The sequence below is a fragment of the Cryptotermes secundus genome, unplaced genomic scaffold (assembly GCF_002891405.2).
Source record: "Cryptotermes secundus unplaced genomic scaffold, Csec_1.0 scaffold322, whole genome shotgun sequence".
In the NCBI taxonomy this organism is placed as follows: Eukaryota; Metazoa; Arthropoda; class Insecta; order Blattodea; family Kalotermitidae; genus Cryptotermes; species Cryptotermes secundus.
Genome location: NW_019740657.1, coordinates 15,752 through 42,489, shown reverse-complemented (window position 1 = coordinate 42,489; position 26,738 = coordinate 15,752). Strand labels below are relative to the sequence as shown.

At 40.7% G+C, this 26,738-nt stretch overlaps 1 protein-coding gene across 1 annotated transcript in view; it reads left to right on the top strand.

Moving 5' to 3' along the window:
- The window catches only part of LOC111872448, a 45,104-nt gene extending 19,690 nt beyond the window's left edge, over positions 1-25,414 (top strand). The window contains exons 4-8 of the mRNA XM_023866382.1: positions 2,488-2,698; positions 12,498-12,704; positions 15,810-15,970; positions 21,962-22,198; positions 22,825-25,414. Coding sequence (XP_023722150.1) covers positions 2,488-2,698; positions 12,498-12,704; positions 15,810-15,970; positions 21,962-22,198; positions 22,825-24,660 — 2,652 coding nt within the window. The 3' untranslated portion in view covers positions 24,661-25,414. The remainder of the gene's footprint in view (positions 1-2,487; positions 2,699-12,497; positions 12,705-15,809; positions 15,971-21,961; positions 22,199-22,824) is intronic.
- The last annotated feature ends 1,324 nt before the right edge of the window (positions 25,415-26,738 follow it).

Here is a 26,738-nt window from a genome sequence, read left to right as displayed (position 1 = left end):
GTTTTCATGTTTCGTGTAGGATATTCCTCTGCTCACTGACTCTAAATAACAGTTCTTCATTTCTCACATAATCGGTCCAACTGATCTTCTCCATCCTTCTCCAACACCACATTTCAAAGCTTTCTGGGTGTTTCTGATCTACTGCCCTAAATGTCCAAGTTTCAGCCCCATACAAAGCCATGCTCCAAATGTAGCATTTCACTAGTTTCTTTCTCAAATTTAAGTCCAATTTGCTGGTAAAAAGATTCTTCTTCTTGCTAAATGCAGCTTTTGCCATGGCAATCCTAGATTTAATTTCACGAGTACACCTTCCATCATCTGTTAACAAGCTACCCAAATATTTAAAACATTTCACATTCTTCAGTTGTTTCTTGTCTATCTTTATTGTGACTGGAGTTGGTTGTCTCGAAATTTTCATTACTTTTGTTTTTTCCACATTCATTTCCATGCCATAGCACCTTCCAATTTTGATTAGTCTATCAGTCATACCCTGTAGCACAGTTTCTTCCCTAGCCATTAACACAAGGTCATCTGCATATTTCACAGTTTGAATAATTTGCCCTCCTAATTTGAAGTCTCCAAGCCCTTCCAGAGCTTCCTTGGTAAGGCAAGACAAAAAACCACAATGTTTTGGAGATTGTATCTGTCTCCGTCCTCAGGTGAATGGGGCAGGATAGACCTACTCAGTTGGGCCTGTTTTGTCTTATATATACCAGACGATGGATAGAGTCCAAAATAAGCCTAATAATTCTGTACAGCATTCACCATCGTCAGAATCCTTTCAAGTCTATTAGCATTACAGTTCGGTAATGGTATGTGAGAAACTTGCAGGACCTGAAGATGGCCCATTTAAGGTTGAAACATGTAGTGCATGCTATATAAGTAAATAAATAATAAAGTATTGTTGCATTGTATATGTTCATTGTATATATGCAACAGGATGCAATCCTTAAAAAAATAAAAATCTAGTCAGTAGTTGATCTGTGAATCCAGAATTCACACCAGTGATTCCCCAAAATTTATACATATTTAGTTATAAGTTTCTTTGCTGTTTTTATGAACAGTTACAATAGTATACAAGGTGCGGCAATAAAGAAACCGGATTTCTTTTATGACTCATTTCCGGCCACGTCGATGACGAAGAAGAGGGTAGGGCATTGGCCCGTGGACTTCCCTCTGCCGTCACACAAAGTTTCATTCACGCGCATCAGTTAGTCTGGCCATGACCATTGTTAGAAGCGGATCGTGTGTCTGAGCTCCGTCGGAATAATGCTGAGTGCTAATGTAGAACAACGTGTTAACATCAAATTCCTCACAAAACTTGGAACATCTGCCACTGAAACTTACAATTTGTTGACAGAAGTATATGGTGATCAGTGTCTATCTCACACGCAAGTTTTTGAGTGGTTCAAGAAGTTTATGGAGGGTAGGAAAAACGTCTGGAACGATCCAAAATCGGCCGTCCTTCCACTGCGAAAACTCCAGAGAATGTGGAGAAGGTCGCTAGAATTGTTCGAAGAGATCGTCGACTGAGCATTCGAGCAATTTCTGAACTTACCAACATCAATAAGGAAAGTGTTAGACAGATTTTGCACGACGATTTGATCATGAAAAGGTGTGTGCTAAAGTGGTGCCAAAAATCCTTACCCCCCAGCAAAAGGAACATCGAATGAATTGCTGTGTTGACACTCTTGAAAACATTGAAAATGATCCTGATTTCTTCCAAAACGTAATTACGTGTGACAAAACTTGGATTCTTCAATATAATCCAGAGACTAAGCGACAATCCATGCATTGAAAGAGCCCCAAATCCCCTAGGAAGAAGAAAGCGCGCATGAGCAAATCCAAATTCAAAGCAATGATGATTGTTTTTTCGATATCCGGGGGGTAATCTACATTGATTGGGTGCCTGAAGGTCAGACTGTCAATCAGGTTTATTATAAAAATGTTTTGACGACCCTCCGTGAACGTGTGCGACGAAGGAGACCAGACATGCGGAAGAATGCCTAATGGGTTCTTCATCACGACAACGCGCCAGCACACATCGTGCTATCTGTGAAGAGGTATTTGGCAAAAAACAACATTCCAGTGTTGGAACATCCACCGTATTCTCTGGACCTAGCACTGAGCGACTTTTTTCTCTTCCCGAAAATCAAGTCTGCGCTCAAAGGGACCAGGTTCGAATCCGTGGATGCAGTGAAAGCAAAAGCGACGCAACTCTTGAAGAGCATAACGCAAGATGACCTGCAGCACTGCTTCCAACAGTGGAAAATTTGCATGGAGCGGTGTAGGGATCGGGGAGGGGACTACATTGAAGGGGATAACATTTCGATTGTCTGATTTCTTTTCAATAAAGGGTTAGAGCATGAATCCGGTTTCTTTATTGCTGCACCTTGTATCTCTTCCACTGCTGTGGAAGTTCTTCCTTACTCAAAATAGAGTATAGAAGTTTATAGATCTCAGAATGTAATGCTACTATTTTTGCAGGGTGAGAGAAAAAAGCAGTTGGCACGCACAAGATCCGGGCGTTTGTCTCGTCCACCTAGACACATGGTGAAGGATTATAAGAGGCTACATCATCTTGACTTCGCTGATGCTGATCTAGATGACTCAGATGGAGGATACTCAGACTACCAGATGAGTGAGCATGAGGCTGAGGATCCACCAGAGAAGGCTGACAGCAAGGAGTTGTTACCAGGTCAGTATCAGTGGTAGAGCACTTTTATTGGATAAAGTCTCAGCCATGAGACTGACCAACCTGACCAGAAGATTCTTTATGTTTTCCATGTCCCTACAGGTGTGTATTGTGATTACTTGTATTCCATGCATCCCCCCCCACACACACAATATTTGTTTTCAACTTCGTTATGCTTCTGTTATCTTCATCTTTGCCAAAATATGTGTTGGCATCAGTTTAATCTAATGTAGTAATTTTAGTTTTTAGGATGTAGGTAAATCTTATGTTGTAGTTGTTGGCACTGTTTTGGCATACATCACTGTAGTCATCTTCAATTGGAAGTGGATGTAGGACAGGACAGACAATCGCAGACGCAGGAAACTGAGTGCCTGCAAGATCCCCTGCACCTATGGTGAAAGGTAAATTGGTCAAACTGGCCGTCACATCTCGACTAGAATATTTGAACACATCAGGTTGTGCCTGACTAGAGAGCCAATGATTAGCAGCAGCTTAACATCCACAGTTGCTGTCCTAGCATCATCAGGGAAGCCAATGAAATGGTCAGACACCCCCACAGTTTGAACCGTGAGGACAGACACAAACTTGGAAAAGTCTAGCTGCACCTCTTTTCCTTCAACCCTTCTTCCTAAGCACATGGTCATTTCACATTGTATACCATTCCACATCTCATATTTCTTCCTACTGTGAGGTCTGTGTATATATATATATATATATATATATATGTGTGTGTGTGTATGTGTGAGTGTGTGTGTGTGTGTGTGTGTGTGTGTGTGGTGCGTCCTCAGGTTGCGGATGGAGGAGACACTCTCCGGTTTTGGAGGAAAGCTGCGAATATACTGAATAAGCAGTCGCGGACAGCCGACAACAGGTGGCCCTCCAGCTTGGGGGTTGGGCGTGGGGCTAACAACTCCTCACTGTAAAAAATCATTATGTTACGAAAATGAATACAAAGCCTCGGACGTGGACAGATTTTTTGGATAAATGACCTAAGCTAATGAAAATGATATGAGATTTGGCACTTGGAATGTACAAAGTTTGTATAGGGCAGGTTCGCTCAGGAGAGTGGCAGAAGGAATCTTAAAATATAAGTTAGATTTAGTGGGAGTACAGGAGGTCAGATGGGATGGAGGTGGCATCGCACCAGCAGGAGACTATACATTTTTCTATGGAAAAGGGAAAGAAAATCATGAATTAGGTACAGGTTTTTTCGTACATAAGAGAATCGTATCAGCAGTTAAGAGGGTAGAATTCATTAGTGATAGGACATCATATATAATACTGAAAGGTCGCTGGTGTGATATCATTGTTATGAATGTTCACGCCCCAACAGAAGATAAGATTGATGACATAAAGGATAGATTCTATGAAGAACTAGAACATGTATTTGATAAATTCCTGAAGTACCCTATGAAAATTTTGTTAGGAGATTTCAATGCCAAAGTAGGGAGGGAAGACATTTTCAAACCAGCAATTGGGAATGAGAGTTTGCATGAAATTAGTAATGATAATGAAGTTAGAGTTGTAAACTTTGCCACATCAAAAAAATCTTACTGTCAAAAGTACAATGTTCCCACATTGTAACATCCATAAATTTACTTGGACATCTCCTGATGGGAATATACACAATCAAATAGACCATATTTAATAGATAGGAGAAGGCACTGAAGTATACTTGATGTCCGATCATTCAGGGCAGCAGATTGTGATACTGACCACTACCTGGTGGTGGCAAAGGTTAGGGAAAGACTGGCAGTGAGCAAACAAACGACACACAGACTTCATATGGAGAGGTTCAATCTCAAGAAATTAAATGAAGTAGAAGCTAAAGAGCAGTATCGTGTTGAAATCTCCGATAGGTTTGTGGCTTTGGAAAACTTGGAAACTGAGGTGGCTGTTAACAAAAATTGGAAAACTATTAGAAAGAATATAAAAATGTCTGCCAAAGAGATTCTAGGTTATTATGAACCGAAGAAGCATAAGCCATGGTTCGATGAAGGATGCTCAAAATTATTAGATCAAAGAAAGCAGGCCAAATTGCAATGGTTACAGGATCAAGGCAAGTTAAATGGGGATAATCTGAACAATATAAGACGTGAAACCAGCAGGCATTTCAGGAACAAAAAGAGGGAATATCTGAAAGACAAAATTGATGAGCTTGCAATGAACAGTAAGAACAAGAACATTAGAGACATGTATAGAGGAATAAATGACTTTAAGAGGGGTACCAGCCTAACAGTAACTTAGTAAAGGATGAGAATAGTAATCTTGCAGATTCTCACAACATTTTGAATAGGTGAAGGAACTACTTCTCTCAGTTATTGAATGTACATAGGGTTAGTGATGTTAGGCAGACAGAAATCCATACAGCTGAGCCGTTAATACCTGATCCTAGCCCTTTTGATGTTGAAAGTGCTATTGCAAAATTGGAACAGTATAAATCGCCAGGTAGTGATCTAATTCCGGCAGAACTTATTCAAGCAGGAGGCGAAATATTACGTTCTAAGATCCACAATCTAATTACTTCTATTTGGCCTAAGGAAAAATTGCCTGATCAGTGGAAGGAGTCTATTATTGTACCAGTTCACAAGAAGGGTGATAAAACTGACTGTAGTAATTATCGGGGGATATCACTGCTATCAACTTCATATAAAATTTTGTTCAATATTTTTCTTTTTTTGGGGATCATCAATGTGGGTTTCGACGTAACAGATCAACTACAGATCAGATCTTTTGCATTTGTCAGATGTTGGAGGAAAAATGGGAGTACGATGAGACAGTACATCAGCTATTCATAGACTTCAGTAAAACCGATGATTCAGTTAGGAGGGAAGTATTGTACAATATTCTAATAGAGTTTGTGATACCCATGAAACTAGTAAGGTTGATGAAAATGTGTTTAAACAAAACGTATAGTAAAGTCCGTGTAGGTAAACATTTGTCTGATAATTATCCTGTCCAGAATGGTCTAAAACAAGGACAGGCTTTATCGCTACTGCTTTTCAACTTTTCTTTAGAATATGCCATTAGGAAGGTCCAGAAAAACCAGGTGGAACTGAAATTAAACGGGACACATCAGCTGTTGGTCTATGCTGATGATGTGAATCTACTGGGGGATAATGTAGATACCATAAAGAAAAACACACAAACTTTAATTGACACAAGTAAAGAGGTTGTTCTAGAACAGCCGTGTCAAACATGCGGCCCCCATAGCCACAAAGTGCGGCCCGTCACCTTTTAGAGCTAATTGATATTAAAATCAATATTAAAATTTTAGTAGAAATATTTTTTGTAAAGACAGTTTTGCAACAGACCAGAAGACAAGAAGTCTTACACAGACATAAATTAGCAGGCTGCAGGAAATTCAATGTTTTGCTATTTCTAACATAATTTCTTGTGTAAGCTCTCTTGTTACATAATGAAAAGCTGTTTGATACTTGTCAAAATGGCATTGTCTTGCTTTTTAAAACTAAAATATGTGACTTTAGGTAATAATATTGAAATTATTCCTAAATAATAAATAGAATTAAATTTCCTTGTACCAAAATCTAGTGAATATTTCTATTTTGAAGTGCGGCCCTGGACTATTATTTATAGGGCTGAGGTGGCCCTCTGTACAAGTTGAGTTTGACATGCCTGGTCTAGAAATAAACACAGAGAAAACTAAGTATATGTTACTGTCTTGTCACCAAAATGCAGGGCAGAATCATGACATAAAGATAGGAAACAGATGTTTTGAAAATGTGGCACAACGATAACAGATTGAAACCTGATTGAGGAGGAAATTAAGAGGCGATTGAACTCGGGTAATGCTTGCTATCGTTCAGTCCAGAACCTTTTGTCTTCTCATCTGTTGTCCAGAAACATAAAAATTAGAATATACAAAACTATAATTTTGCCTGTGGTTCTGTATGGGTGTGAAACTTGGTCTCTGACATTAAGGGAGGTACATAGACTGAGGGTGTTGAGGAGAATATTTGGACCAAAGAGAGATGAAGTGACGGGAGGTTGGAGAAAACTGCATAATGAGGAGCTTCATAACTTGTACTCTTCTCCAAGTATAATTAGAATGATCAAGTCAAGGAAGATGAGGTGGGCAGGTCATGTAGCACGAATGGAGGAAGTGACAGGAGATTGGAGAAAACTGCATAATTAGGAGCGTCATAACTTGTACTCTTCTCCAAGTATAATCAGAATGATCAAGTCAAGGAGGATGAGGTGGGCAGGTTATGTAGCACAAATGGGGGAGACGAGGAATGCATATAGGATATTGGTGGGGAAGCCAGAAGGAAAGAGACCACAGGGAAGACCAGGGTGTAGGTGGGTGGACAATATTAGAATGGATCTTAGAGAGAAAGAATGGGATGGTATGGATTGGATAGATCTGGCTCAGGATAGGGACCAGTGGAGGGCGCTTGTGAACACGGTAATGAACCTTGGGGTTCCATAAAATGCTGGGAAATCCTTGAGTAGCTGCAGAATTGGCGGCGGCTCCAGAAGAGCTCAGCTCCATGAGTAAGTAAGTAAGTAAGTGTGTCCACTTCCACCTCATCCACAATGAAGGTGACAACTGTACTGCATGTCAAATGTTACCATTGCTCCAACATACAGCATGGCTAGATGGTAAAATATTGTGACATGACCACTTAAAACATTTCCAGTTGCATGATAATGGCTTGATAAACAAGCTAGCCATCGCTAGACGTTAGCTATCCAACACATTGACAACAATCAAGGGACTGTTTGAGAAAAAGCACACGACAACAGAAAAACCATGGTGACAGTGGTTATCATGCAGTCTGTGCCGTATTTATGTAACACATACAGAGTTAATGGACAGAAGCAGAGGAGTATCTGTTGTTGGGAGCTCTTACCAGGCAACAACCTAATGTGTGCTACAGTGAGAAGTAGAGTGCATGAATTAGTGAGAATGTTGTGACTACTTGTAGTTACTATTTATAAGTGCCCAATAAATCCAATTACAAATCCAAACCCCATGTCTTGGTCACTAATATGTGATGCTGGTGTCAGAAATGGGATTAAACTGATTGATTAATTTGATTTATTCGATACTTTATAACTCTTAACTGTCAAGGATTATAATGCTGTCACTGATTCACACACTCTGCTTCTCACCATGGCACATGCCAAGTCTTAGTTTGTTATAGTCTTCACTAGTCATTGCTTAGTAATGGATCCCAACAGTGTTCCCTGATGCTCATGTCATTGGCTGGTGATTGTCTTGCACTTAACTGATTGCTATAAGTGTCGACTTTTAATTCTCCCTAGTGGCTCACGACTTCCAAGCCATAACTGACTACTATTCAGTCGGTTACTTTACGACTAGCATACTGCCAGTCAGGTCATGTTGGCACCAAGCCTCTTGTGGCTTATGACCAGATTATTTTTTTGGCAGCTGAACCCTTATGGTCATAGTCCTTGCATAACATCTTCTCTGACAACAAGAGGATGGGTTTGTCTCATATATGAGGGGCTGTCAGAAAGTTCCTGGACTGTTGTTGTTGTAGTAACTGCATGAGTGAAAGAAGATGAGAAGGGAGGCCAAAGTCACACCAGTCTGCCACGTGGCACCACACTGTGAACACACACTGATTTTACAGAGTGCTTTTGAACTTTTTTTTCCCTTTTGTCTGCAATGAATAGTAAAAGTGAGCAACGTGTCTTCGTCAAGTTCTATGTGAAGCTCAGTAAATCCAATACCGAAACTCTTGATATGCTTCATGAGGCTTTTGGAGAACATTCTTTAAGCTGGACAGTGGTTTTTGAATGGAATTCATGTTTCAAGGCCAGTTGAGCGTCAGTTGAAGATGAACATTCATGGTGACCAAGCACCAGCAAAATGACAGAAAATGTTGAAAAAATTCGAGAACTCATCCAAGAAGACTGTTACTGAAGAATCTGTGGACTCACAGAAACCATTGGGATCAGTTATGGAGTTTGCCAGGAGAGCTTAACAGAAAATTTGAACGTGCTGCGAAGTTTGTTCCCCAACTCTTGACAAGTGATCAAAGGCAGCGGTGCATAAACGTGTGTCTTGAGCTATGAGAAAAGGCTAATAGGAACCCAACTTTTATCTCTAGGATCATAATGGATAACAAAAGTTAGATTTACAGTTATGATCCAGAAACCAAGCAACAGTCATCACAGTGGAAGAGCCCACAGTCACCAAGAGAAAAAAAGATGCAGTAGGTCTGGAGTTCAGTAAAGAGTGTGCTCATTGTTTTTTCGACGTGAAGGGGAATTTGTTCCTCCTAACACTGCGGTAAACTCTGACTTTTATTGTGATGTTTTGAGACACTTGAGAGAAAATGTGCGATGAAAAAGACCGGAACTTTTGTGCATCCACAACTGGCTCCATCATGACAACACGCCTGCCCACATATCACTGAAAACCACAGAGTTTGTGACTAACAGCAACATGGTTATTGTTCCCTATCCTCCCTACTCACCATACTTAGTCCCCTGTTATTTCGCTTTTTTCCCAAGTTGAAAATGAAACTGAAGGGACGACATTTTGAAACTGTCTGATATCCAAAGGGAATCACAAGAGGTACTCGACAGCATTAAGGAAAATGACTTCTTTTGAAGCGTGGAAAAAATGATGGGATCGCTGTATACTATTTTAAAGGAGATGGTAGCTAGAATTGAGTAAGTTAAGCCAGGATTTCTTTTTTGACCTAGTCTGGAAACTTTCCAATAGCACCTTGTAAATATGCTTGGCTTTTATCAGGTGTGCATACTGCACTTATTGTATATTGAGAATTGTTCCTAGTCCTCTGTCAGTCCAAGCTTTGCAGAGCAGATCATGCATATCTTATTTATCTTATGCTGAAACAGCAGCTTAGGCATTTGAATGGTAATAAGTTTGACAACTGCCAAGTTAAGCCTCTTATATTCTCTGTGTCTGGCTTTGCCTTGTCCTATGCTGCAAACATAGTTATTCTCATGATTTTGTATGATTCCTACTTGTTGCCTGCACAGTTTGGCTCACTGACTCTCACTATATATCCTCAGCATGGACTTAGCTGTTGCCTCACGGCGGACACCGTAATCATACAACAACAACTGTTATTAGAATATTCCAGTGAATGAGCCCACTTCATTCAGCAGGTACAGGGTGGGGCGCAGAAACTTCCTTTTTTTGAAGGCGAATAAAAGAAAAATTATTGCTGATAGACAAAATTTATACATACTGTCATGTGTTGGGTGTATAACGCGACAAATAACTTCACGCCGTATTTGGATATAGCGAATTTTATTTCACACTCACTCTTACAATCGCATCATTTACAGTTTCGCAATTACTGCTATCTGCAGTATTACAATTACTTGGTCTGCAGATGCTAGACTACAACTGACTGGTTGACTGACTCCCTGGCTAACTCGTAACTAACTGTGAATAGTGTTCGCTGCTTCTTATTTAGCCTCGGCACGGACAAGACAGAAAACAGTTACGTGATAGGTACCGCTGTTGTCTGACGACATGTTTGCCGATAGCCTAGCAACAGTGTTGGGAGTTGGTTTACGGCTATGTAGCAACTGTGACATCCCATGTTATGTCACCACGGCATTGGTTGCCTGGCTCAGCCACTCCTCTTACATGTCACCACGGGGGGAGGGGGTGTTTACTGAGCGTTGCACACTGATGGATGGAGTGGGGGTGTGTGACGTCACTCGCGAGGTCACAGAGTTCACGCGACCCCCACCTCCTGCTATGCCATTCACGTCACACTGCTCCCTTCTAAAGGTTGTTCGTCCCGAACAGCCTAACGGTACATCCCTGTTCCTTTTTCATCCTGTTGCTGTGCTTGCTGTGTCTCCTGTTGTTTCGGCTACTCCTCTGCAGCGACTATTCTTCTTCCGTTACAACTGCTCCCCTCTTAAGACCAGGTTGTCTCAAGCAGTTTCCTGTTAACTTGCCAGAAGGTCCAGTTGTATCACATTCATGCTTCACTTTCTCTCTTGTTCATTCACTCTCTCTTGGGATGCTGGTGTTTTAAATCATGTAATTTTAAACAAAATATCTTGAAGGTGGTGGCCACCGTTCTCTATGCACTGATGCAACCGTTTTCTGAAGTTCCCCTCTGCACATTCCAACATGTGCACCAGAATTTGGGCTACTTCCTGCCAAATAACATTGTTCAGTTGAAGCGGGTTTGTGGGGCGATGTTTAAAAACCTCTGCCTTGAGGTATCCCCATAAAGAAAATTGCAGGGCATTAGATCAGATGAGTGTGCTGCCCACGGGATGTCACCTTGAAGTGAGATGAGCCGTCTGGGGAACCTTGCCCTCAAAACTGTCATCGAAGCTCAGGCTGTGTGGGCCGTGGCACCATCCTGTTGGAACCAGACATTTCCTAGATGCATTTCTTCAAGAGCTGGTTCAAAAAAGCTTTTAATCGTCCACATACCGCTGTGAATTGACAGTAACTGCATGATTGTCTTCTTCAAAAAATAAGGGCCAATAACTCCCACTCTCGACAGTGCACACTGTGAAGTGGCCTCATGGAGCTCTTGTGGGATTGTTACCACTCCAATAGCGCATATTCTGCTTGTTGACATATCCGGATAGGTGAAAATGTGCCTCATCACTAAAGAAAACAAGTGCGTCAGGGGATAAAGTTTCCAGTAATGTTTCACACACTGTTATTCGGTTCTGGAAATCACGTGGTGACAATTCTTGCACAACAACCATCTTATAGGGATGGAAATGAAGATATTCGTGAAGAATTTGGTGCATTGAACGATTGGATATGTCTAGGGCGACTGCATGTTTGCCAGCGGAGCTTCTTGGAGATCTCAAAATCGACTGTCGAACTGCCTCCACATTTTCTGACATTGTAATGGTCCGTTGTCATCCTGATGATTTTTTCACCACACTCCCGGTTATCCTAAAGTTCTCTACCCACAAAACAATCGATTTCCGGCCGGGAACCGGACCTCTGGGTTTAATTCTGAAGTGAGTACGGAACGCACGCTGCACCACCACATAGGAATGGTTGTTCGAAAAATAGGCTTCGACAGCAAACGCACGCTGCTCACTCGTCCACCTCATGTTTCCTACTGAGGGGTGTTAGACAGAAACTTCCGCGACTGCTGCGTTTGCTGAGCCTATCCCCACTTTCCTGCGACCTCCCCTCCCTTCACAATGCGTCTTCACAAAAAGGAAGTTCCTGCGCCCCACCCTGTATAACTGGAAGACTTCTGTCTTCTGGAACTTCGCTGTACTCCACACCATTATATCCCAGAAGACAGAACTCTTCATAACTATTACTGTGAGAACATCAAATTCAACACAGGCATATCTGTTAACAGAAAATTTTATGAATACTTATTTTTAGCCTGTACTGTTTGTAGGAAATGTGATGGCAATAGTAGGAATTCCATATCAAATGAATGATGGATTGCATTTGTACTATGTACCAACTTACTTTTTTTTTTTAATACACTTGATATTTGAATTTTGCTGTGCAGTGGCAAAAATTGAATTAATACTGAGGAAATGTTGACTATCAAAAGAAATAAATTTTGAACTTGAAGCTGACTGCAAACTCTTCAGGTGCATATTCCTATGATTGTAGTACATACTCTGCTGTAGATTCTAACTGAGGTTAGCTCTTTCTGAGGGACCCAACAGAGTAGGTATCTTCCTCTTCACCTGAAGACCGAAATAGATCTAGTTTCCGAAATGTGTTTTCTAGAATACCAGATGATGGACAGAGTTTGAAAAACCAGTTAATTCTGAATACTGTGCTGTATTTCATCATGCTTATATCACACAGGATTAGCAGTACCGAAGCGCAAGATCTCGTCACATTTCCGTTGTCCAACATGTCAGAAGATATACCTTGGATATAGCCGAATGTCTCGGCACTTTGAAATGTATCCAGACCATGGAAATGCTGAGCAACTGCAAATGCCAAATCGAACTGGCAACAGTAGTAACAACAATGACAACAATGAGGAGGAGCAGACACCTACCAATTCAGGTAAGGGAAATTCTCTCTGTCTCTATGGCTTTACAGCCCTTTGGAACTTAGCCACTTTTTCAGTTTCTTAATCCTATACACAGTCAGTAGGACTCCTTGGACAGGGGATCAGCCCATTGCAAGGCCGCTACCTAAACACAGAATGAATGCACACAGACATTCATGCCTTGAGTGGGATTTGAACCCACGACCCCAGTCTTTCAGCGGGCACAGATGGTTCATGCCTAGGACTGCACAATCACTCTGATCAACAAGTAAGGGAAATAGGATTCTTTAATGTTTGTGAAAACGTGATATTCGAACCTGGAAAAAACATTTATTTCTCAACATGTCCTTCGCACTTGTCGCATTGCATTGCCAATGTGTCAGTGCATCGAAACCCACTTCATAGAAGTCTTTTGACTGTTGTCTCAGCCACTTCTGCATCTCCATTTCTACCTCTTCATCATCAGCCAAATGTTTGCTTTGATTTGGGTTGGTAGCACCCATGTTTTGTCCCCAGTAACAGTCCTGTTAAGCATATCTTCTCTTCATGTGCATACCGCAAGAGACGTTGCAAAGACAGACCCATTGGGTTAATTTTTTCTCGGTCCTTCAGTTCCCTGGGTACCCACTGTGTGCACACCTTCTGAAACTTCAAATAAACATGCATTATGCTGTATGCTAAACCATGGGAATGCCCTAATGCAGTTGTTACACTATCATTATCCTCCTGTCAGCTCGAATCAACACTTCCACCCACTGCTGAGTTGCTTCTGCCACAATATCAACAGGGCGACCTGGTCGGGCATCATCTGTGACTTTTGAACGTCCTTGATAGAATTTCTTGACACAATTGTGAACCGTTTTATGCGACAAACACTTTCCACTGTAACAGAAAATATTTCTTTATGAATATCCTTTGCATTGAGTCCTTTTTCCCACAAAAAACGCACAAGAGAACACTGCCCTTCTGTTGTACAGTCCTTAAGCATGTTCGCCATTTTGACTACTGAAACCAGTCTCTGACCATGCTTGTGTGCATCTGCTACCTAGACTGTCATCAAGCTGGACTGTGCTGCTACCTAGTAGTACACATAGGAAACCTATTGCTTCCTATTCCATTTTTGTCCTATTTTCTGACTCTCCTATGTACAAGCAGTACCCATCAAAAACTTTATCACTATCAGTGAATGTGGACATGCATGCACATATACAAAGACAAATTCATGTTATATAAAATGTGACAAATTCATGGTTCAGCTCTGGATATTTGTTAGGACTAATTCAAGAACAATGTGATGGATTTAACCCCAAATTATTTAGTTTATGCATTATTGGTTTTTTTTTGCCTCTTTTCCCTATTTGAAAAAATGAAAACCAGTTTAAATGATCACCATGCTGTCCATATGCCTGTGTGTCTGTAATCAACTCCTGAATGGCTGAACCAATCTTTATGATTATGTGTATCATGTCACCGGAGCCCATCTCAATGGTGTACTTCATAACCCCCCCCCCAACAGTCTGTGTGTCTGTATGTGTATCCCATTATTGTTGCTAGGCAACAGCTGAGTAAAAACATTACCGCAGCAACAGATACAACAATAAAATTGTTGGACACATCATTTGCTATGCCATCCATGTTATATCAAGGAAGGTAGGCGATTAGTTCTTCCCACAACTTCCTTGTATATCACAAATTGTCAATGAAAAATCCGTCGAGTGTAACAATGTTTTTAGTTCACTTATTTATCTCACTTGCCTCACATGTTTCGGTTCAAGAGAAACCATCATCAGAGGCACGCATTACAAACACATGAAAACACTGGCGCTGCTTAACGTACACAGTATGTAAACTGTGTGGACGCTGTTACAGATGTCGAAGTGTAAAAGCACAACACTTTCTAGTAGCATTGAATGCACGTACAATTCTTGCAGTCCATCTGAAAATTGCCCTCAAATTGAGCCGTCAATGTTAAAATATTTAAACGTTTAAAACATTTAAAGTAAAATGTTCGGCTCCTTCTTGTTGAGTTGTCCCGATGATGGGAAGCGTCAACTTGAGGTTGTGTAGGCTTATGGTTGGATGTTTCTTACGCGTTGAGTGTTGTGTTCCTTGTATATTATTATTATTATTTCTCATATGTGTATTAATTAATTTACAAAGCTGTAAGTTCCTGCAGTTTTATTATAGATGCATTTGGTGTGAAATGTAGAATCGCTGCAGCTCATGCATTTTCATTTGATGAAGTTCTTTCAAACAAACTTGTCACTCTGCCTATCCATCATGTTCAGTGAAGTGACTCCCTCCCCCCATGTGCGTTTAACATAGATTGGAGAATTGACCTACATTTATAGCTACATGTCGCCAACCAGATATGAGATCTATGAAGTGACTGAGACTCCAGTGTTTATTTTGACTGTACAGTGGCATTTCCATGGACTGATAATGTCTACTGCATGTGCCACCAGCAGAAAGTGTATTGGTGTTGTTGATTGCAAGTTTTTGTACATTGCATGCCACTGGCTTTTTCCCCACTTTTCCTTTTGCTCCAACAGTCTATGTCTGGCTACATGAATGCAGATGTTCACATGTCCCTCTGCCCATACTTCATGAACTGATCAAGTGTAAATGCATGTTGCTTGTGTTTATTAATTTGAAAGCCTAGATGTGTGTCTGTTCAAACTGATTAATGTATGAACTTGGGGGGGGGAGTATGCAAAGGTGCCAATTATGGGATTAATTGCTTACAATCATACATATTTAATTAAACATTTTGACTAAAAGTTCAGCCCCCCCTCCCCCCTGCAGTTTCATGTCTGAGGAAGTATAGATGCATATTGTGCTAGTACATATGGTAACTTGCATACAGAAGACCATCAGGATGACTCGGTAGCTTAGTGGTTAGCATGCAAAATTGGGATTTAAAAGGTTTCAAATTCCATAACACTTTCATTGATATCAAAAATAAAAATAAAAGAAAATGGAGATCTGTTGGTGCATTGGCAGCCAGTTATCTGAATGCAAAAATAAAGCAATCTGTGACATCTGCATGGTAGATGCACATGAGACAATGAACAGTGTCCATCATAATTACAGTGTAATTTATTTCTTGCTGTTTGCAGAGCCCAGTGACACAGCAAAGGTTGGCATGGCTGTCAAAAGCACAGGTCTGAACGGTTTAGTTTGCACAGGAACTGGTAGACGTCGTGGGAAGAGAAGAGGTCCTTGGGCATATACAACACCTGAAGCTCGTTCCCAAAAGCGGAAAGGCAAACTGCGTGAGGTTTGACATTTTTCCATGTAGTATAATTTTGTAGTTACTATGTTTGTTAGATTTTATATCCTGTATTATAAAAAATATGGCTTCACATTTGTTTCTTGTACTGGAATACTTAAAGGGCCAAGCAAGCTGCGGTATTTACATGAAAGAATGGTGTAATAATCTCTGACATCTCTATGGTTATACAAGGAATATTTTCACTCTGTGGACTGGGTTCACAGCTCTGCGTTTCACAGCAGTCTGTGTGCTGCTGGCTGTGAGGCACATACAAATTTTGCTGATGAATCATAATGTCTGATGGCCATTTATGTTCAGAATGAAATAGTTACAATTCAAAGATCACAGGAGGTGTTGAAAATGCTGTTCTCTTTACTTGTAGATTTTTTCACAGTTAATTGTTTTATTAAAAAAAACGGGTAAAACAATCATTTTGCACTTACAGCACACCACACACCAACTTTCACTGGATGACTTCAGCAGTTGTGTTGCTGCTCTTGACTAGACCTTTCAATGATTTTCTGACTTCTCACTCAGCACTCAACACATAGGTTTTTGTTTCTTGTCTGTTAAGAGTCCTGTTCTAAGTTTATTCACCAAATTATGAATTGTTTGTTAGCTGGGAATTCTTTTCATCATGAAATTTTTTCCGAAACTTTATGGCAGATCCATATTTCACATAGGTGTCATGCAGAAATACACATTTCTCTAAAGTATACTGCACCATGAAGTTCTACATTGCTCACTAACTGTAACTGAGAACAAATAGCTAGTGGAGCTGATAACTGCTGCCTACTGCTGACAGATCATAAAACTCCCATGCATGAATTGCACTTCTCCCCATGTAACATAATACTGTCAAGTGGTCCACAAGTTAATTGCCTCCCTTCATTCCAAACATTATTGACCGTCAGGCATGCTGATTCAAGGACAAAATTAGTATGCACCTCACAGCAAGTCTAGCACCAGCCACTGTGAAGTGCAGAGCTGTGGACCTGGCCCACAAAGTAAAATTATTCCCTGTATATCAATGTCATCTTTTATGATATTACATCTTGTTGCCCTGTTATAGAATAGAATGTTTGCAGTGATCTAGTTCTGTTCTGAAAACAATAAGAAGTCCCATCCCTTGGTTTTGCAGGCCAGAAAGTGGTTAGTCCAGCTCCAGAAGGAATCTTCATGCATGTTTTGTGCTGACAGCACTTCACATTGTATTTGTGTAATGATAAATCGTCAGTGACATAGCCATCAGTTGAAACAGTGTATGCAACATGGTATCACTACAGTAATCATATCTAAGAAAATAGCTGTGGCCCCCTTCAGAGGGGCATGACAGTTGCCAGTGGTTGAAATTTGCATATTATATGTGCTGCACATTTCTGTTCTTATAAAGTATTGGCATGTTGTACTCTACTTTCCTGGCCATGTGCTGCATTATTCCACGATTCCAAGAACTTAGTATATATGGAGGAACATTACATTTTTTCAGTACTGATACCATAACTGCAGAGAAAAAACATGGTATCAGCCTTGTAGTACCAGGAGATAATCTCTGTTCCTATTTTATAAATCTTTACCCCCTGGAGTTAAAATTAGGTCACCAACTCACAGTACCAGAAGATTTGAAATCCCCAGTTCTGGGACAGTAAAGTTTAAAGAGACAAAAGTAGGACAGAGTCTGATGGAGTTCAGACATGTATGTGTTTGGATAAAATCATCAATCAACACATCTGTGTACAAGTTTTTTTAAGCTTCGATCTCGTTAATGTAATGTCATACCCATGCCTTGTTGGTGTGGCACAGTATCTTGCCCATCACACTTATTTGCTTGGCTTCAAGGTTATACTGCAAGTCATATTACATGTAATAAAAGCCAGAAAGTGATTCTTGCTGAAGTATGCTTTAACACTGCCTTCCTGCTCCACCCTCATGCACAGATTTTATATACACTGTTATCCCTTTCAGACATTGATGACAGAATTCTTTGTTGACGTTATTCTTTCATGCATAACAATGGGATGCGTGAAAATATTGTAACATGTTTTGTCTACTGAAGACACGGTTCAGATAGTTAATTGGTTTATTTAACAACCTACGAATCGTAACTACAATTAATTATAACACAGTTGCGGGTTTACACAATTTCTAAACCCTACACAATAATCTGTTCACTCTATCTTCAATAGCCTTTAAGAGCCTAGCGACACCGTATGGAGACCTTTAAAGTGTAGCCGAGTGGCTGTGCGACACCGTATGGGTATGCGCAGTCCATGTATGCGCACAGTGTTTTAAAATAATTTTAAGACAGAAATTCTTGTTCTACTTACATTATTTTTGGGCACCAGCTTTATAAATAGACAGTCTTCCCTCTTGCATCATCTGACTGAATGTTGCCTTCATGTGGTACTGTTGGAAACATCCAGAAATGCAGAGTCCAACGTCGCAATTCATGCACTTTGTCCGGATGTAACTCCCACGCGAAGAACACACACGACATCTCAGTCTTGTATTAGAGGAAGTCAGCCAGTGATGTCAAGTGGCCTCCTCTAATCGAGATATCGCTGATGACACAGCAGGAGGTTGACCCATGAACCGTTGAGGGTGAGGTTGAAATTGCGATGTTTTATAAGCGTTACGAACACAATGCACTAGGCTTGAACGTTCTGACAATGTGGGGCTATTCCGAGAACAGTACCTCTGTGTGGCTAGTCTGAGATATACAGTGTAACAGTTTCTGAAGGACAAAGTACGATAAGACTTCAACCACACTTGTGCATAGAGAAAGGTTCTGACGTGACTGGAGAATGTGCAATACAAACATAAACTTCCACCCCTTTTGCCAGATAAGACATAGTAAGACACGTTGTCAGCACCATGCATTTATACTGCAGAAAAGTTTTGTGCAGAAAATGTATGCATATTTGTGGACAGATGCTCGAAATTGGGAAAAGATTTCTTTTTGGAATCAGTGTAACAATTTTTACAGATTTTAAAATCTGTAAATTACAATATCTGATTCTATATTCTTTCTAGATAAAAGCAGCGTTTATTTCATTCGTTTATCACAAAAATTGTAGAAATCACAACATTTTCAGTGACATGCTTACAATTTTTAATACTCCACAATGGTGGGCATTTAAATTAACTCCGGCCTGCTGCCATTACTGGAATTTAAATGGCCCATCTATTAAAGGTTAGTCTTCACTTATTCCCAGTACAATACGGGAGCTATACCAGTGTCACTGTATTACATACGCCCAATACCTTCTCACACTATCACCTCTGATCACATGTTCCGGTATTCTTCACGTTCACGATTCACTCGCTACAACTGAACTCGGTGACTGCTACAATTCAACTGACTGCTTAGGCATTCCAGTTCTCTTATAAACCTTCAGCCAGACAGCGGAAATTGCAATTTGCTTCCCTGTTGCATAATCGTCATGTTTACAGGCGTTGCTGGGCAAAGCTGCCAAGAGTTGTTTATTGCTGCGTAGCAACCAGCGTGCTTTGGCTTCGCTTGGAGAAACACCGCTTTCCTTACTGTTGCGTAACTTGGCAACCGACTGTTTATCATGGGTCTGTCTTCATCGTAACTCGTTCCACCTCCCGTTGCCCAGCAACTGTTAGACATGTCACAATATATTGTTATATATTTCTTAATTTTTGCGAAAAGAAAAGAGGATGCTTGAACTGTGTTGAGATATGGTATTATAGTTGCATTACAAATGGTAATTACTTTATGCAAGGTAATATAAACTATTTTAATGTATTGTCACTTGTATGTAGTGACTGTAGATGAGTTCTGGATTGATGATGGGTATTATTGGACGCTTTGATACAGCACGTGACTACACTTTACAGGTCACTGTTAAACACACAGTAGTGTCCACAGTCACATCTTCCCTTCCGTTCCTTGGTAGCGGCTTCCAGTAATGGATGTTCCTCTTCCTCTGGGTTCCAAAAATGTCCCTAGCTTCTCAGAGCAACAGCTCACAATGACTGAACCACAGTAGAATTCGCCTAACTCATGAACCAATTCTTCACTGACTGACTGACTGACTGACTGACTGACTCAGTCCTCGTTTACTTGTCCTACTTATAATGTCTTAGCGTGGACCATGTAGAAAACTCTGCTCTTCTGTTGCACTGAAATTGTTGCATTCATGTCCGAGTAGCATCTCACATGCTGCTATACTGTGCATGTCACATACTCTGAAGTGTATAGTTTGGAGTAGCCATGGCTTAGTTTTTCCTGTGTGCTTCAGTGTCACAGACCAACAGTGGTAAGCTTGACCAGAGGAGGCAGTCATCACACTGCACTGACTACAGATATCACATATTTTCCTAACACAAACATAGAGCCCATTATCATTATTCAGGAGTAATTACTGTTTGAAATGCAAATTGCTGAGAGAAGTTTTAGTGCTGAAATAAAACAATATGAGGCTGAGAGGATAATATTAGAACACTGTAACATGTTACCTTACGTCCATCACCGCGACAACTGCTACAATCGGAACGGACACTTCCACGACAACAAATACGTGGTAATTGTGGAGTTCCCGCAGCAACAAATCATAGCAACGAATTGTTGTTGAGTAACAACGGATGAGACGAGACACATTACTGGTGTAATCTATAAGAAACGTTCCCGTAACAACGGACTGCCTGAACAGCAGTAATGGAACCGCAAGAAATTATGTCTGGTATCCGGTCCACATAACCCCTATATAAGCAGAGCTTACGACACGTACAGAGCATTGAGTACTGAGCATAGAATATTGGAGTATTGAGAATGAGACAATCTTGGGATAGCTGCCACCAGAGACAGTCGAGATCCAACCACGGCCAAGGATAGTTGAGACGTCACATTGAAGTAGAAGCAGTAGTTGTGGTACTGCAAGTGGTAATAATTGTAAGGTGTGTAAGAGTGAGTGTCCAATAAAGATTCGCTAAATCCGAGACCCATGTAAAGTTATTTGTCACGTGACATACCCAACACGTGACAATACATTTTAGAGAACTGATCCGTGATTAGGCATGTCGGATTGAAGTGGCCTTCAGTAAGGTCCTGTAGCAGGTGTATGGAATTTTTTAACTTCTGGATGAGTGGGTTTTTAATATTATAGACCAATAAAGAAAGCTTGCACATTTTTCTGTTAACAAGAAGTAATATCCTCTGGACATTTCTATTCAGAGGAGTGATTTTTGTCAAGTTTACAGTGAACAGTTGCAAAAATGTGCCTGTTAGTTTTGTACATAACACAATTGCTGAACAGATTTTCATGAAATTTGACATTAGCGATTTTTACAAACATTTGTCATTCCATTCTAATTCACCTAGAACTGGGCAATAATGGATAGTTTACATGTACATCTACATTCATCTCAAGTATAAATTGCTAGATATTTATTAGAGTGATAAATGTTTTCAACATTATTCTTTCTTCTTGGATTTTATGTTGTCTAACAGAAGATTCATATGTAAGATTTGAGGCTTTCACGGCGGTGACTATGAAGAAAGCAGTCTTCTGGGATTTGGCGCCGTGTATATGTGGTGTTAACCGACGTTTCGGAGGATCGTATCGCCTCCATCTTCAGGGTAGAAGAAAAAGTTAAGAATTCTGCAAGCGACAAGACCGTGAGAACGGTAGTAGCAGACTCGGTCTTGTCGCTTGCAGAATTCTTACACTTTTTCTTCTACCCTGAAGATGGAGGCGATACGATCCTCCGAAACGTCGGTTAACACCACATATACACGGCGCCAAATCCCAGAAGACTGCTTTCTTCAGAAGATTCATAGTTTTAGAAGGCATGTTTCCATAAAGGCTGAAGAAGTGTATGGTAATTTATGTTTCAGAAGGTTAAGTGAGATTTTGTTATGAAAATGGCCCTGAGATGTAACATTTGTGAACTAAAGGTGGATAATTCATGTCTGAAGTATGAAAGCAAGTACAAAGTGACATTTAATATGAAACTTGTTGACATGTTCAGGTATTGGCGACATGTGAGGCAAATGAACTGGCAGAGGTTGCAGGCCCTGCTGTGGCAGGTGTTCTGTCACTCTGGGACTTGTTGTTGCTTCGAGTGGAAGCTGTGAGAGCTGAGGAGAGCTACGTTGTCACTTTGTGTGATGAGCTACAAGCACTGCTGGAGAAAGTGCGAGCTGTTGCTAGTGAGATCCTCAAGCCTCAGGATGTTAAGGCTGACAGCAAAGAACAGCAATTGCAGGTAAATCTGGCAGAATCGTCTGAATGTTATGTTCTTGTAAGCTTTGACAAAACATTGACATTTTAAGAGAAAAGCATATCATATTCTGTGCCGTTTGGTGTTAGTACCAGGTTTGCAGCATGTGAAAATTTTCGGAGATACGTGTTCATGGCGTGATGCTAATTAAAAAGGTAAAGGTAAAGCTGTCCCTGTAACAGGCTGTGAAGGCCCATGGGGGTGTAAGAGGTCAGGCCCCCACATCTTCTAGACACTTGGCTTACAGATGGCTTAAGTTTGTCAGCTTTATGCGCCAGCCACCCTTTACCCCACAGGAATCTTCCTTGTACTTATTTCTGTTAGAGACTGAGTGAACCCCAGGGCTATATTGCTGCTGGAAGGATTGGGTAAATTGAAAAAATTCAGTGACCTCATTGGGAATCGAACCTGTGACTTTCTGGCTTGTAGTATAATGCCTTAACCAACTACGTTGTCGCATGCACCCTGATGCTTAAGTACAGAGGTAAATTTCTCTTTACATTTTCAGATTTCCATATTTTGTTGAATGGTTTTGATGAACTTTGTAGAATTCATGTAAGATTAATATTAAATAATAGATTCTAAGAACTGATTGATGTCTCTGTCTCCAGCTTCAGGACAAAGTCCTATGTACAACCCTTGGAGTGGCCAGTGGGACATATCTTGTGGATAATCATAAGTTGCAGCACTTCACTGGAGCCAGATTACCTCCAGATGAGCAAGCAGTTAAACGGATGAGAATGGACATACAGAATGATGAAGAGGTAGAAAATGAAGGTAGAGAAACTGGAAGTGTGACTGCAAATCGTGATATGACGGAGGAAAGTGGTGTGAACAGTGGTAGAGATGATGACCACGTTCCAAAGAACAAAGATACTGATTGCCCAGAAGTTCTTTCAGCTCTCACATTAGTTGCCAAATCAGCTGTAGGTCAGGGATCTAAAAGGGACCAGTCACTTGCCCCTGCTCGGACGTCAGGGGATGATGGTTCCAAAGCGATAGCCGAAGTGACAAAAAGTGAAGTTTTCTTGCTGTCAGGTAAGAGCAGTGACACGTGTGCAAAGCCTGCTTCTGGGAGTGCTGGACACATTATCGATTCAAGCACAAGATTGCAGCAGTCAGACCATCCATCTGAGTTTCCAAACTGTGAGCAGCAAACACAGGATTATCAGACTGTAGATGACATTGTAAACGAGAGACTGAAGAATCTCACTGGTGGGAGCAATTTGGTAGACTTTTCAGAGGCAGTGCCCATGAGCACCGTGTCAGCATCCTCCACCAATATTTCAAAGCCATCCATTGTTTCTTCGCAAGATCTGATGGATAGGCTCGGTCAGTTTCGTTCTCTGCGATTACCTAGTGACATCACAAGTAATGCAGTATCATCATTTGATCCAGAAATTGCCTTGGCTGCAATGGGTGAAGGTGAACCCGACTCTGTTAATGCTTCAAATCAACATTTCCCTTCTACGTTACAGCAAATGGAAGCTGTACCTAGTGATTCTGGTTCATCATTTGATCCTGAAGTTGCATTGGTTGCAATGGGTGAAGGAGAACAGTCAACATCAGTACAGCTCCAGCATACTAGGTATCAGGAAATTGATAATGTGCCAAATGGATCAACATTCACTCCAGAAGATGCTCTGGTGGTGATGGGAGAAGGGGAACATAGCCCTGTTGCGGGTGCGACACTTCCGCAGTTTCACAACACCCTGCCACACATGGCAGACATTACAAATGATGCAAGACCTTCATTCGATCCCGAAATTGCTTTGGCTGCAATGGGAGAAGGAGAGCAGGTCACAGATGGTGGACCAACAGAAAACCAGTTTCAGTCTGCACTACCACAAATCAATATGAATATGTCTGGCAGCACTGGAACACCGTTTGATCCTGATGCAGCCTTAGCAGCATTGGATGAGAGGGACAAATCAGCAAATGAAATCGAGAATCAGTTTTCCTCCGTAGGAAATGTGTCAGGTAACTCATACAGTTCAGGAATGGATCTTGGTGATACTGGTGATAATGAAAGTAATAAATCGGTTCCACGATGTACAGAGAATGTGACTCATGTTTCAAGGTTTGATCCAAATATGGCCCTGGTCGCTATGGAGGAAGAACATACCATCACAGCCAATGAATCGGCACACATTCCTTATGAACCCCCCTTACCACAGACAAGTACGTCAGGTGAACAAGGTTCTTCATTTGATCCAGAAATTGCACTAGCTGCTATAGGTGATGGAGAGTCTGTTCAAACATGCACATCTTCACAGAGACCGCATGCACGTGTTCCCATTGTCAACACAGGATCTTTCCAGCTGCACTGTGGACCTGATCTGGGACTAGCCGACACAAGTATGGATGTGAGTCTAGATGAATCAGGCCCAGAAATTGACTTTGAGGCCCTTAGTGAAGAATTCAGTAGGAACACAAGGCACAGGTGATGCAACGAAAAGGCCAGTGAAGGCCACTGTTAATTCATGATACCAGATATTTATAGAGGCTGTGAGTTGGTCTCAGAGGCGATATTACCTTAAGTACATCATCTTAGAACATAGTCTTTGTTGTGTGAACAAAGAAGAGTTAACAGAATAGGCAAATTCTGGGCTTCAGTGATCAGTGTGGAAAATGACAGCGGAGACAATGATAATGCAAACAGAATGTCAAGTCACTGTGAGATTTGGTTTATTTTAAGGTTTTCTTTCTTGTCCCCACACTAGTTACATTGGTCTAGCATAAAATTAAATTTTGTACCTTGAAGTAGGGAGAAATATCATTTTCCAATCAAGCCATTCATTTTCCTATAAGAGATATGTATTTGAAAAAATGTCTTTATTGTATAAAATGTTACTTTTCCTATTTTACTATGAACTAATTCACTGACTGTGTAAATATGGCATGATTGTATATATAAATAATGTATTCTCATCAAGTTTGTAAAGTCTTTAAGTCTGTGATGCTCACTTTTGCTATCTTGATGGGTGCTGCATCATTGTTACAAATCACTTAACATGGTTTTATGTTGCTAATTTATTGAACCTAGTTTACAGCAGTGCAGTGTAAATACATGAAATGAACTGAAATGGACCACAATGGAAAACAGATGTTTTACATATGCATATAAGTGTACTGTATGCAAAATTCTAAAGTGACACACTGTTAATAAAACACAGAAGGAAATACTTTGGTAAAACCAGAGATGCTGCATGTTAATTATCTTACTGCCCCCTAAATACTGTCATGTAATTTGTTGTCAACAGGATAAAAAGCAGCTTTTCAGTATATGGCATTATATCTTCTTCATAGTTGATAAACTAAGTTATATTTACAAATGATACAAAACTACATAAAGCCAAGGTAGCTCAGTGCAGTTTACAGCAGAGTCATTAGGGACATTTTTTCTTTAGTACAGTGTCCTGGATGACTTTAAACCCCCCCTGCCTCTTAACACAATAGACTATATGAATAGCTCCTTTCCCAGGTTCAAAACAGGTTTAATGAGATGTTCGTGACCATCCAGAGCCAACATCTGAAATTATGAACCTTCATTATGAGAGGAGCCACAAAGATAGGAAATATTTAATTTTGGCTAGCATTTCTGTCCCTTTCACAATGAAAGGTTGCAAAACTGCTCTTATTATTTTCGCTGTCTCTCTCTTGCCATCCGTCAGTCTGCATGCATAAATTCAAGAACTGCAGAATGTACGTATTGTCTTGAACTCTGATAATGGGAAGTTCTATCAGAAGCGTCGACATGTTCCGATTTGGACAAAATTGGACAATAATAACACACCCTTTGAATGAAGACCTACATGCATTTCTGCATACGTCTGAAGCATAATTGACTGACTATTTCAAAGTCAAAGTCACTTTGCGACAGACGGTCAGTGAGTCTGTCTGTCTTGGTGTCGAGCCCCAGATGTTTCTTTTTAGATGAAAGTTGCTGTCCTGTTCATGTGGGGTGCCCTCTCTGATGAGAGGTCAGGTCTGTCATTTGTCAGTTATAGTCAATAGTATTAGACCATTGTCACTATGTACACTTATTTACAATTTAGTCTTCATATCTGGTATGTATAATATGTCAGTCTAGGCTCAGTACAACACACTATGCCCTATTTCTAGTAGTATTCACTGTCGTGGCAGTCTAGTCACTTGAACATTTGTATGCCTGACTGCCGGCCAAGTTTAAGCCTCTTATACTTTCTATGTTGGGCTTCGCCTTGTCTGATGTTGAGAATCTTCTCATTATCATGATTTTGTATGACTTCTGCTTGTTGCCTGCATAATTTTGTTCTATGGTCATATGCATACGGGATTTTGAATGACATGTGCAAATTGCGGACCCATGTGCGCCTTGGAAAATTGCCAGTTGTGCAGAGAACCTTGTTTTGCAGGCGCTGTAATTTCACTAGATGGGTGATTTACAAATGGAATATTTCGTCGACAGTTACAAGAGAAGTAGACCCCCTGAGTCTTATCTTCATTAATTTTAATATTCCAGCGCTCACGCCAAGTCTGCATT